At 38.9% G+C, this 13375-nt stretch overlaps 1 protein-coding gene across 1 annotated transcript; it reads right to left on the bottom strand.

Annotated features, from left to right (window-relative positions):
• Positions 1–1370: 1370 nt before the first annotated feature.
• On the bottom strand, positions 1371–12263 carry LOC141898277 (lymphocyte antigen 75-like). Its single transcript, XM_074784117.1, has 30 exons — positions 12205–12263; positions 11779–12018; positions 11515–11691; positions 11211–11367; positions 10878–11137; positions 10569–10772; positions 10214–10483; positions 9806–9991; positions 9311–9496; positions 8949–9188; positions 8675–8851; positions 8371–8527; positions 8038–8297; positions 7729–7932; positions 7376–7645; positions 6968–7153; positions 6504–6689; positions 6183–6410; positions 5911–6093; positions 5681–5837; positions 5224–5486; positions 4939–5136; positions 4453–4722; positions 4041–4229; positions 3725–3913; positions 3415–3642; positions 3107–3277; positions 2540–2696; positions 2157–2416; positions 1371–2026 (listed from the first exon to the last, which is right to left on the bottom strand). Exons 2-30 carry the CDS (start codon positions 12014–12016, stop codon positions 1842–1844), a joined length of 6036 nt encoding a protein of 2011 aa, XP_074640218.1. The 5' UTR covers positions 12017–12018; positions 12205–12263; the 3' UTR covers positions 1371–1841.
• Positions 12264–13375: the final 1112 nt, after the last annotated feature.

Genomic DNA, 13375 nt, shown 5'->3' with positions numbered 1-13375 from the left:
ATTTAGTGACAAGGCTGGAAAGGCTCTAGGTGTGTTGTGTGTGTTTTTTGTCCTGAAAATTAGTTTGGTGTCGCAAAATTAGATCAGTTGCTGATGGTTTCTCTCATAGAAAAACACCCTCGCTCAACGTCAAACGTGTTAACTTGATGATTTTTTAATGCCCAGCTCACTAAAAAAATAAGTGATAACTGCGCCAGTATGATATTGAACTCAAGCATTTTTCGATTACCTAATCTTTGGAATTTTAGTCAAACTTATACGTGAAAAAATACCCATTAGCAAGAAATAAGAAATCTCGATTTACGGTGGTTGCATACAAACAGCAAAATAACGTATGACCAACGGTATGACCAACGGTAAGCTGGTCACTTGGTCGTGACGCATATCAAAAGGTTAGCGGTGACATGACCTGCATTCGTTTACCACGTCTGGTAATCAGGTGCACCTTCAGACACTGCCTCAACAATCCGAAATAATTGTTGGACCCTTGGAGAATGGCGATATGTCTGTTCGTGACAGCAAATCTTTTAGCCTACAAAAAGACTGCGCGCGTAAGAATACCCGAGGCTGGCCGAGTAAATCAGATTATCTCATCTCAGAACACGCAAATACGTAAGCTCAAGTGCAACCTGCTAAAATGCTTATCAACGTTTCTTTTTTACCACTTTTCTTCTCTTGTTTGGCAACAATAACGCCAAATGAGATCAAGATTTCGTTAAATCTCTTCGAACATCTCTTCGAAAGCGTGATATCAATACGATTGATGCAATTGCATCATTATCGGTGTCTCATGCTTATATACTAGTTGCATAATTACCCCGTGATGATACGTCCATTGAACCGTTTACAATTCACAAAGATATGCCAATTAATTACTACGACAAGGAATCACTCTCCGGTTCGTTGTTAGTCATACTGGACAAAAGACCATTCTTCCTCTCCTTGTTAATATCCTCACTAAAAAGCAACCTAGAAGAAGTTCCGTAAAAATACAATACTCGCGAAAATTGTGCGCTCATGGCGTATTTAATAAATAAGAGAACACGGAATGGGTGGATGAAAATATGAGCCTTGTCGATGCTATAGTTTGGACTGCACGACGCTGGGAAAGCGCTGAACTCAAGTTCGATTCGAGTGTGGACCGTTTATTTTCAAATAAATCCGGTTGTCTTATCACGGAAAGTTCTCAATCTCATCCACTTCATGCGTTGGTCATCACATAGATGAACGAAATGTTAATGGAAGACATCGTTGCCAATCACAAATGATGGCAATACCACACTCTGAAACAGATTGAACACCAAAAAGAAAGATTGAAAATCAAAGAAATTAAAAACGAGATTGAACAACAACTTTTATATACTCGCTATATTCATATTATATAATAACAATTTCATTTAAATCGTATTACTTTCAGTTCTAGATCTAGAATATCCAATAGTGGTTATTTTGACAAGCCAATCTCTATACCCGTACTATTAGCAATGAAAGACAAAAATGTTGATATCGTCTCGAAGAATAATACGCCATGACGTGTCTGATAATAAATAATGGCGGCTGCTAAGAGGTGTTTTCCTTCGAGGATATGTTCACAAATGTGTATACTTAGTCAAGTACATCCTAATACAAGGATCTAATGTGGAGCCAATAGTTCTCATTTCCCTTCCACCTTCAATGTATTGCAGTTTTATTGTACAAAATGTACAAAGTAGTGTGTTTTTAATTTGTGCTGATATTTGATGATACAAATAGAATTGAATTAAGTAGCTACACTAGGTCAGTACTAAACTCGCCTTTACCACACTACGATAAGCCATCCTAGATTCAGACTATATCTGACGTTAATGGCAGGTTGGAGGAATTCCCAACCAAATATTCCCTCCATTACAGACGAGACTCTGATCGCCGACTAGATTTCCGGTTTTACAACTAAACTTCACACTTTCACCTATCTCAAAAACAGTTTTCTCGGAATTTGAGACGATATTGAAGTGAAGTGAAGGACGCCCGCAGATTTCCTCAGAACCTGAAACCAAAACTCAGAATAAATGGATATAACGATCAGTGCGGGTGTATTCGGTTATGAATATTTAAAAAGTTGCAGAAACGAGTTGGTTGCCAGGACCATGTTAGAATAGACAAAACATTTCACATACCTTCAGTCGGACGAGGAATTTCACAGATAAAAGCTTCCTTTGACGCGCACGAGATATCATCCCACGCATATTTCATCCAGCCTTCTTTGCTGAGTACGACGCAATCGCCAGACAACGAACCACTGGTCCACGGTTGCTGGTACGTTTTCCAGTATTTACCCCAGTCAGTAAACTGTAAAGTTTTGCCACTAGTCCAGACGAAATCTCCTTCTGTCGCACGATCGTTGGCTCCGATCCACACGCTTTGACCTGAATCTTTGCTACAAACGAAATGATTGCATATTGAACTGTCGTATTTTCAATGTTAACCTAATCTAATGAATAAAATGCGCTTTTTTCAGTCGGAAGATCTGCAGTATATACCGGTGTGGAAAAAAACCTACGCAACGTTTTTGTATAATTCATTCGTCTTCGAATCGGGTATTGAAGCAAGATGGCCGCCATACATCTGACAAGTCTCATCCGCGAGAGCGAAGTCCTTCATCGCCGTAAACAGCTTGTAACATACGCTACCATAATCTGTGAATCCACCTGGACATGCTGGAACAAATAGGATACTAGTCTATATTTTGCTCACAGATTGAGCACATGAATATATAACACGTTTCCGAGGAAGTACTTTTGTAAGTCTAGACTCATTACCTACAAATTTTTTCAATAACTTTTTCCTCAAATTGTTTATGCCAAATCGCATAAAAGAGCTTTACGAAGGGCGTTTTGGCTGTAACATGATGCGACAATGTAACGTATCTCATATCATCTCACATTGTCTCTATTACATTTATCTATTCAACAAAATACGATACAGACACAATAACTGTTCTGATGTTATCGAATCGTTGCGGCGACAAAATGTGACACTTATTCCCATCCCTCCATGATTTTCGTGTAACGTTATATTGTATCAAAAATGGCGAATATTCATCAAATTGCTCTTCTCCAGAACCTACCGACAGCAGGCAACTGACAAATAGCAGCCATATTGTTCGCATTCGTAGAGACTGCCATCCATTTTCCGGTGTTATCAACCGCGATTGCCTTGTTAGCGATCTGTCCACTTGGCTTTACCTTCCAGTTCGTGTAGGCGATAGCAACATCGTCTGCCCATGACCATTTACCTCCTATCGACACGAAATTCATCACATCAAATAAAGAGTAACACAAGTCATTAGAGTTTAACTGTCATCATCAGTTGGTGTCATTCTAATTCAATAACAGGTTTACGAAGTGGCCGAGATGTTATAACCTTATAAATTACCTTCAGCGTGTCCTCCAGTCCAATAACCACCGATGGCATTTTGGTTCGTATGCGTCGAAAGATATGAATCGACTTCGGATTGTATTTCTGAATTTGGAATCGTCATCAAAAAACTACCTTTACCCGCGCACGCTAAATCAGCCGCTGCATACGATTGTGGGTTAGAAATGATTATGATACATCGTTCAGCCACCAAAGCCCATCCCGGCGGACACCGATCGGGATCCTCTACAAACAACATATCCATTTGTATATCAAATTTTTTATTTTTTTTATAACTTTGCTTTTACTATTCATTGCTATAACTTACCCTCACATATGAGCGGCGTTCCTGACAATTTCAGCGATTCTTTCTGGCACGTTCTGACTCGATCACCTCCTTTGTACAAGTAATACGAATGACACTTGTAATTTACCGATTTTCCGACCCAAACGGTGCCCGACATCGATGTCTGACTATGAGGAAGTACGTCGATCTTACATTGGAACATATCGGGCCCTGTAATGTAAATTCTCTGCTTAAATAAGCATTATCTAGGAAATACATTTCACAATCGTTGTCCTTAATTTCAGGTACATCGATGCAGGAAGTTCATCTCTTCTCTCCATCTCTTCGTGTTACATACCCAAGCACTTTATCATTTTTCCCAAGAAGTTACCAGTTCCTAGACATGTTAATTCAGTTTCCATGATGTCATCAACTGGATGGAATCCTTTATCGCACCTAACAGTTATTTTTTCGCCTTCTAATACAATCACGTCGTTCTCAGCGACTGTAATGTTAGCCGCTGATGGAACCTGACAGGTCGGAATATCTGAAATCATGGTATGTCTTATTGACACATGTTCAGTTTTTGTAATTTCTAATACGTAATCGATTAGTAAATAGAACTAGTTTTTACTAAATCGAAACCCATACGATCTGAAACCAGAACTATACTATATACACAAACTAAACTACATAAACTAACTAAACTAAATAGCTCAAAAGGTCTGATCTCATTTAAAAGCTCTACAAACTAATTAAAAAAACCTTACCACAAACTGGAATATCACAAGTCTGTTTTTCTATATTAGGATTAGTGGTATAACACCAAGGTTTAGATTCGCCACCAACTGGACGACAGAAATTATCAGCCGCAGTTGCTGAACCGTCTAACGGGAAATCTTTATCGGTTTGACTGTGCGAATGCGGCTTCTGGGAATCCCAACGTTGACATATGTATCCGTCGCTGGTAATCGAATTGGTGCCGTTGAATTTCGAAAAATTCGGATCCGTCGGCAGCACACATGTTTTCAGCTTTTGTTCTTGGAAAAGAAAACGTATTACATCCTAAACAAAAACCCACTGCGTTCAAGAACTACCACACGCGGTAATGTGAGCGTTTCTCTGGAGAATTTCTACAAATAACTAAGTACGGAGTTCTAAACCATTAAATCCCAGATATAAAAGATATTCAGCTACGAGGAAAGTGTTTCCTACTTTGACAAGATGGATAGCGAAGATTGTATTCGGTAACATACCCAACGTATAATTACACCGATGAGACAAACTCGACCATATGTCGTTGCCATAACACGTGATACTTTTCTCCCACATTACAGTACCGTAGTTTCTACAAGCTAACCGGACCGTTTCACCGACATCGAAAATGCGTTTCTTCGTTTGTAAGATGGCGTTATAATGCAAGGGTGGATACTGACATATTGACGGCGAAGAATCTACAACGAAATCATATGAAATATCATAGTAAAAAATTTCTTTTTTTCAATTTTCCGATTTTTTCCGAACTATTCACATAGACATACCTTTAGCGACCGGATGTGCTAATTCACAAATGAAAGACCGCTCCTCTGTACATTTTACATCGTCCCACCTGTACCTCATCTTACCTTCTTTGCTCAGAACGACGCAGTCACCAGACAGGGAACCTCGAGCCCACGGCTGTTGGTAAGTCTTCCAATATTTGCCCCAATCCGAAAATTCGAACGTCTTTCCGCTTGTCCACCGGAAAATGCTTTCCTTCGTTATATCGTTGAGGCCGATCCAAACCGAGGAGTCGAGCTTTCTTCTACGAGTAAGGAAATAGCGCAATGTTGGAATTAGATGATATGTAAGAATTTATAAATGTGGAGTATTTCACGGTAACTAACATTGATATGCGTGAAATGTGTTATGAAATTGTAACGAATATAACTTTTTAAAGTGTTTATAATCGCAAAAAGCTATGAAATCAAGGCTGTAATGACGTAACAGTCGACTTACGCGATACTTTTGTAGAATTCATTTGTTTTTGTATCGAGAATTGTGATGAGATGACCGCCGTATGAACTGCAAACTGTTTCGGCGGCATTCCAATTCTTCTTCTCCGTGAAAACCTTGTGGCACATTCGACCGCGAGCAGTGAAACCATCCGGGCAATCTTGAAAGTACGAAGACGCATCATCGAATAATGTAAAAGACGTGTAAAGGTTCAATTCTACTAGACCACTTACTGATAGGAAGCTGACAAATCGCTCCGAATGTTTCAGAAGTTCTTTTTGTCAGGATCCATTTGCCTTGTTTATCTATGACAACCGCTTTGTTAGCTAATCCCCCGGTTGGAGCTTGGAGCCAGTTAGCATAAGTTATCGGGGATGAATCCATGAAGACTAGTATACTAGTTGTCAGGGACTGAACTAGAGAATGAAAAATAATTCGACGATTGAAAGTTTCTACTAGCCAATATGGTCGAAACTGTCCCCATGTTAGTGATATTAATCCTAACCTTCCCCATGAGCTCCGATCCAAAATCCATTTACAGAACTAGCAGAAACTTGATTCTTAATGTAAGCTTTCAGGTTACTATTCATTTGACCATCGGTGATTTTAGCAAGGAAGCCACCTTTCTGCGCGCAAAGTTCCTCAGCGTCGACCCAATCATGTTTGGTAATGTCTGCTGTCATACAATAGTCTCCTATGACTACCCAGCCTGCTGGGCATCGATTCGCCATGTCTTAGTACAAAAAATTGAATAATTGGAATTTAGAACAATGTATCAGTAAAGTAATTCGTTATCTAGATTGTATGGGTATCTACTTTTCCGTACCTTCACAAATAATTGGCTTTCCTGATAGCGTCGGAGGTTTTTCGCATTTTCTACGTTTATCACCGCCTTTATACATTTGATATTGTTTACACGAATATTCTACCGAATCCTCGACCCACACGGAGCCAGTAACGTTCGTTTTACTACCACGAGGAATGTCGATAGTGCAGGAAAACGCTGATGATCCTGAATATGAAAACTTTTTGATTTACGAAATGGTAAATGCATTAAGTAGCTAAGGTTCGCATACCTAGTGCTTCGTTTATAGATAAAAATGCTCCTACTGATGAAAAACATCCACCACATCAGACGACATTTGAAGAAACGTGTTCATGCCATTAGAATGACATAAAACATCAATATAATTGGGAAAATACTTCAGAGCTTCATCGAAATTATGAACTAAGTTGTACATCTACAACATTGCAAGAATTGGTTAAGATTTTATATTTAGAAAAAAATACCTCGACAGACTCTGTGTTCTCCTGTAAACACGCGGTTTTCAGTACACGTCAATTTATCGCCAGTATTTTCTTCAGGGAAGTAGCCATCTTTGCACACCATTTGTACCTCTTCACCGGCTAGTACGATGGTTTTCCCACCGGCTATCTCCACGTTACTGATGTCCGGGACACGGCAGGTCGGAATATCTGTAACAAAGGGAAAATGTTTCAATTTTCAATTCACAAACTTCATTCAATATGCCGAGAACCAACTTGATCAACATATAATTGAGTAAATGACTTTAGAGCACAAATACATCTCCAAGTATAAATATTCTGTAACATGTCAAAACGTGGTGTAACTTGGACCCTATAGTAGATCAATTAAACTGTGACAACGAATCCATTTTATCACATCATTTTACATACCACAAACTGGAATATCACAAGTCTGTTTTTCTATATTTGGATTAGTGGTATAACACCAAGGTTTATATTCGCCACCAACTGGACGACAGAAATTATTAGCCGCAGTTGCTGAACCGTCTAACGGGAAATCTTTATCGGTTTGACTGTGTGAATGCGGCTTCTGAGAATCCCAACGTTGACATATGTATCCGTCGCTGGTAATCGAATTGGTGCCGTTGAATTTCGAAAAATCCGGATCCGTCGGCAACACACAATCTTTCCTTCTTTTCTCTAAGGGTAACAAATTGAAAATTTATTATTTGGAAACGAAGAATATCGATCTACATATTAAAACGCTATCAGTATTTTGCTACCTTTTTCATCGAAGGTACAACTTTGCGAGAGACTGGACCAGATATTTTTGCCGTAGCAAATTATTTTCACGTCGCCCACGAGCGTTCCACCGTGAGCGCATTTAACTTCAACTGACTCGTCAATTCCGTAGTCACGTTTCTGTTGGGACTGTTGAATGACATTATAATGAAGTGGTGGGCTGGTACAGCCAGACGGGGCAGCTTCTATGAAAATACATTCACATAAAAACATAAAATATCTATGCGATTCATTATATACTTCCGTCAATATTATAAAGACTCCAGAGAATAAGAAACACTAAGGATGACCTTGAATAGGGTGTGGAATTTCACAGATGAATGCTCGTTTCATTTCGCACGAAATATCATCCCAAGTATACTTCATCTTGCCTTCTTTGCTAAGCACAACGCAGTCACCGGCTAGTGTGCCCCTGGTCCACGGTTGGGCGTAACGGCCCCAATATTTTCCCCAGTTTGTATAAACTACGTCGTTATTGCTACTCCAAACGAAATCACCTTCTTTCTCGATATCGTTGAAACCGATCCAAACACTGTTGCCGTAATTTTGTCTGAAATAGAATTTCATAAACTGTTAATTTAATGAAGATGAATATTTCAACAAGCCACTTTCAAGTAACTCACGCAATAGTTTTGTAGAATTCATTTTGTTCCGAATCTACAATTGTGAGTAGATGTCCTCCGTATTTGACGCATGTATTTTCTGATTCCATCCAATTTTTCGCGGTTGTAAATATCTTGTAACACGTATTTCTACGACTAGAAAATCCTCCTGGACAACCTTAAACACGACAAAGAACATTATCTTATCACTGTATACCTCTATCAATATTATCATTCATTTTGTTATAGATAAAACCAAGAAATGACCAAGAAAGATTGAGAAAAACGAGTTTTCTTAATGGTTCACTCGGCGAGCAGCATTTACTTATTGGTAGTTGGCATATGGCACCATTTCCTTTGCTTCGTTTTTCCTGACTCCAATTTCCATCATAATCGATAACTACGGCTTTGTTTGCAGTTCCAGCACTAGGAGGTTTTGACCACTTCGTAAAACCTAACGCGCTACCATCAGCGTAAACCAGTTCGCTGGTCGATGAAAAAACTGTAATGATTTGAAGGGGTTTCTTCTAAGTAAATACGGGACTTTAAATCAATTCTTGGAAATTATCCATTTAGGTACTCAGGAGGAACTACCGTACCTTGACCATGTGCCCCAATCCAAAAACCGTTTATCACTAATTGGTTCTTCATTTTGTTCTTCAAGTCAGATATGTATTGAGCCAAATCTTCATTTTGTTTATCGTCGTTTATTTTGACTAAGAAAGCGCCTTCATCGGCACAAGTTTTATCCGCTTCGAGCCAGGTTTGTGGTGTAAAATCCACAATAACACAGTGTTGTCCAATCACTGCCCATCCCGGAGGACATCGTTCAGGCATTTCTGAAACAAAAAGATGCACCAATCGGTAAATTAACTTTAATAATTCAATAACGTCAGCAATTTGTCCTTGAATAAACTCTGGAATACATTTTGGCTAAAATATTCATAAAGATTTTTCGTACCTTCGCAAATAATTGGCTTTCCTGAAAGCGTCGGAGGTTTTCCGCATTTTCTACGTTTATCACCGCCTTTATACATTTTGTATTGTTTACACGAATATTCTACCGAATCTTTGACCCACACGGACCCAGTAACGTTTGTTTTGCTACCACGAGGAATGTCGATAGGGCAGGAAAATGCTGATGATCCTGAATGTGAAAACTTTTTGTTTTGATTTACGAAAAGGTAAATATATTAACTAGCTAAGGAAAAGAATATAATGCGCCGTTTATTGAAACTAATGTTCTTGACCTCCTTGTGAAAAAAGTCTAGCATATCAGACGAAATTTGGGGATACGTGTCCATGCCATTAGAATGACAACAAACATTTAAAAAATTGGGAAAATGCTACAGAGCTTCATCGAAACTACGAACTAAGTACTGCATCTACAATCATGAGTTCTATGCTAAGATAGCGTATAAACTGGTTAAGATTTAACAGTTAGAAAAAAAAATACCTCGACAGACTCTGTGTTCTCCTGTAAACGCGCGGTTTTCAGTACACGTCAATTTATCGCCAGTATTTTCTTCAGGGAAGTAGCCATCTTTGCACACCATTTGTACCTCTTCACCGGCTAGTACGATGGTTTTCCCACCGGCTATCTCCACGTTACTGATGTCCGGTACACGACACGTCGGAATATCTGTAACAAAGGGAAAATGTTTCAATTTTCAATTCACAAACTTCATTCAATATGCCGGGAACCAACTTGATCAACATATAATTGAGTAAATGACTTTAGAGCACAAATACATCTCCAAGTATAAATATTCTGTAACATGTCAAAACGTGGTGTAACTTGGACCCTATAGTAGATCAATTAAACTGTGACAACGAATCCATTTTATCACATCATTTTACATACCACAAACTGGAATGTCACAAGTCTGTTTTTCTATATTTGGATTAGTGGTATAACACCAAGGTTTAGATTCGCCACCAACTGGACGACAGAAATTATTAGCCGCAGTTGCTGAACCGTCTAACGGGAAATCTTTATCGGTTTGACTGTGCGAATGCGGCTTCTGAGAATCCCAACGTTGACATATGTATCCGTCGCTGGTAATCGAATTGGTGCCGTTGAATTTCGAAAAATTCGGATCCGTCGGCAACACACAATCTTTCCTCCTTTTCTCTAACGGAAACAAATTTGAAAATTTAATGTTTGGAAATTTAAAAATATCGATCTAAATCTTAAAACGCTATCAGTATTTTGCTACCTTTTTCATCGAAGGTACAACTTTGCGAGAGACTGGACCAGATATTTTTGCCGTAGCAAATTATTTTCACGTCGCCCACGAGCGTTCCACCGTGAGCGCATTTAACTTCAACTGACTCGTCAATTCCGTAGTCACGTTTCTGTTGGGACTGTTGAATGACATTATAATGAAGTGGTGGGCTGGTACAGCCAGACGGGGCAGCTTCTATGAAAATACATTCACATAAAAACATAAAATATCTATGCGATTCATTATATACTTCCGTCAATATTATAAAGACTCCAGAGAATAAGAAACACTAAGGATGACCTTGAATAGGGTGTGGAATTTCACAGATGAATGCTCGTTTCATTTCGCACGAAATATCATCCCAAGTATACTTCATCTTGCCTTCTTTGCTAAGCACAACGCAGTCACCGGCTAGTTTGCCCCTGGTCCACGGTTGGGCGTAACTGCCCCAATATTTTCCCCAGTTTGTATAAACTACGTCGGTATTGCTACTCCAAACGAAATCACCTTCTTTCTCGATATCGTTGAAACCGATCCAAACACTGTTGCCATAATTTTGTCTGAAATAGAATTTCATAAACTGTTAATTTAATGAAGATGAATATTTCAACAAGCCACTTTCAAGTAACTCACGCAATAGTTTTGTAGAATTCATTTTGTTCCGAATCTACAATTGTGAGTAGATGTCCTCCGTATTTGACGCATGTTTTTTCTGATTCCATCCAATTTTTCGCGGTTGTAAATATCTTGTAACACGTATTTCTACGACTAGAAAATCCTCCTGGACAACCTTAAACACGACAAAGAACATTATCTTATCACTGTATACCTCAATCAATATTATCATTCATTTTGTTATAGATAAAACCAAGAAATGACCAAGAAAGATTGAGAAAAACGAGTGTTCTTAATGGTTCACTCGGCGAGCAGCATTTACTTATTGGGAGTTGGCATATGGCACCATTTCCATGGCTTCGTTTTTCCTGACTCCAATTTCCATCATAATCAATAACTACGGCTTTGTTTGCAGTTCCAGCACTAGGAGGTTTTGACCACTTCGTAAAACCTAACGCGCTACCATCAGCGTAAACCAGTTCGCTGGTCGATGAAACAACTGTAATGATTTGAAGCGGTTTCTTCTAAGTAAATACGGAACTTCTTTGAAAATATCAATTTAAGTACTTAGTAGGAACTACCGTACCTTGACCATGTGCCCCAATCCAAAAACCATTTACCACGAATTTGGTGTTCTTTTTGTTCTTCAAGTCAGATATGTATTGAGCCAAATCTTCATTTTGTTTATCGTCGTTTATTTTGACTAAGAAAGCGCCTTCATCGGCACAAGTTTTATCCGCTTCGAGCCAGGTTTGTGGTGTAAAATCCGCAATAACACAGTGTTGTCCAATCATTACCCATCCCGGTGGACATCGTTCAGGCATTTCTGAAACGAAACGATGTATCAATCGGTTTAGTTTTATCTATTCAATAACGTAAGTAATTTGTTCTGTGATAAAGTCTGGAATGAATATTTTGCAATTGATTAACAAATTAAACAATTAAAAATCATATATAGCTAATAATTGAATGAATACAAGTAGTAAATGCAAAACACTAAGCAGAACTTTACCTCGGCAAATTATCGGTGTGCCAGATAATTTCAGCGAAGACTTTTCGCAGTTTCGGATTTCGTCACCACCAATGTATAGTTGATACTGTTTACAGGAATATTTGACCGATGTTCCGATCCATACGCGACCGGAAGTGTTTGCCACGCTACCAGACGGTACGTCAACCACGCACGTGAACATATCAGAACCTTAAAAAAGTCAGCAAATATGGCACACAAGCGTCAAACCCGAAGAGTTTTGAGGTGTTGAAAACTTATTTAGAACTGCCTGTTCAAAAACTTAAAGTTCATAATACGTAGGTTATAGATATTCTTACGATTGAAATTTGTCCGTTTTTCTTTAATATTGACATTTTTAAATTCGACAATTCTAAGTCCAAAAAATGCAGGCCTAGCAACACCATAAGAATTTTTTTTTATTTTAGAAATTGTGTTTGGGAAAGATGCTTCACATCAGAACTCATCAAGTTATGATTGATTGCTCGGCAAATCAGGCGAAAACAAAAAAAAAAGATTTGAAGTAGATTCTTTCATTGTTCTGCGTACCCATACACCGCCTCGGCTTCCCGGAGAACAAGCCTGATCCATTACATTGAATAGTTTTTGCGGAATCGTCATCCGGGAAGAATCCATTTTGACACGTCATCGTGACGTCATCTCCTTCCAGAATCAGTTGCTTATTCTCCGCCGCCGTCGTGGTCACGTTGGCAAATTGCGGAACGCGACAGGTCGGTATTTCTTGAAAGAAAGAACAGGAACGAATATATATATATATTTTCACGAAGAATTACGACACACACACACAGTAACAAGTTCATCAATTAAGACATCATACCACAAACGGGGACGTCACAGAATTGCCATCGAACTTTGCTGTCGAGCGTGTAACACCAAGGCCTTGATTCAGTAACGGATCGGCAATAGTTACTCGCAGCTTTAGCAGAACCATCCAATGGAAACGACTTATCAGTTCTAGTGTGTTTGTGTGGATATTGCGAGTCCCATCGTTGACAAATATAACCGTCAATAGTCACATCATTGGTTCCAATAAACTCTGAAGCATCTTCGTCATTCGGTAGTATGCAATTAATTCGCCTTTGGTCTACATTTTATAATTACATTGACATTCATACAGTTATTGGATTAAGCACGCACGCATTTGATTTTCAGA

This window comes from Tubulanus polymorphus, chromosome 2 (assembly GCF_964204645.1).
Source record: "Tubulanus polymorphus chromosome 2, tnTubPoly1.2, whole genome shotgun sequence".
In the NCBI taxonomy this organism is placed as follows: Eukaryota; Metazoa; Nemertea; class Palaeonemertea; order Tubulaniformes; family Tubulanidae; genus Tubulanus; species Tubulanus polymorphus.
This window is presented reverse-complemented; position numbering and strand designations above follow the sequence as displayed.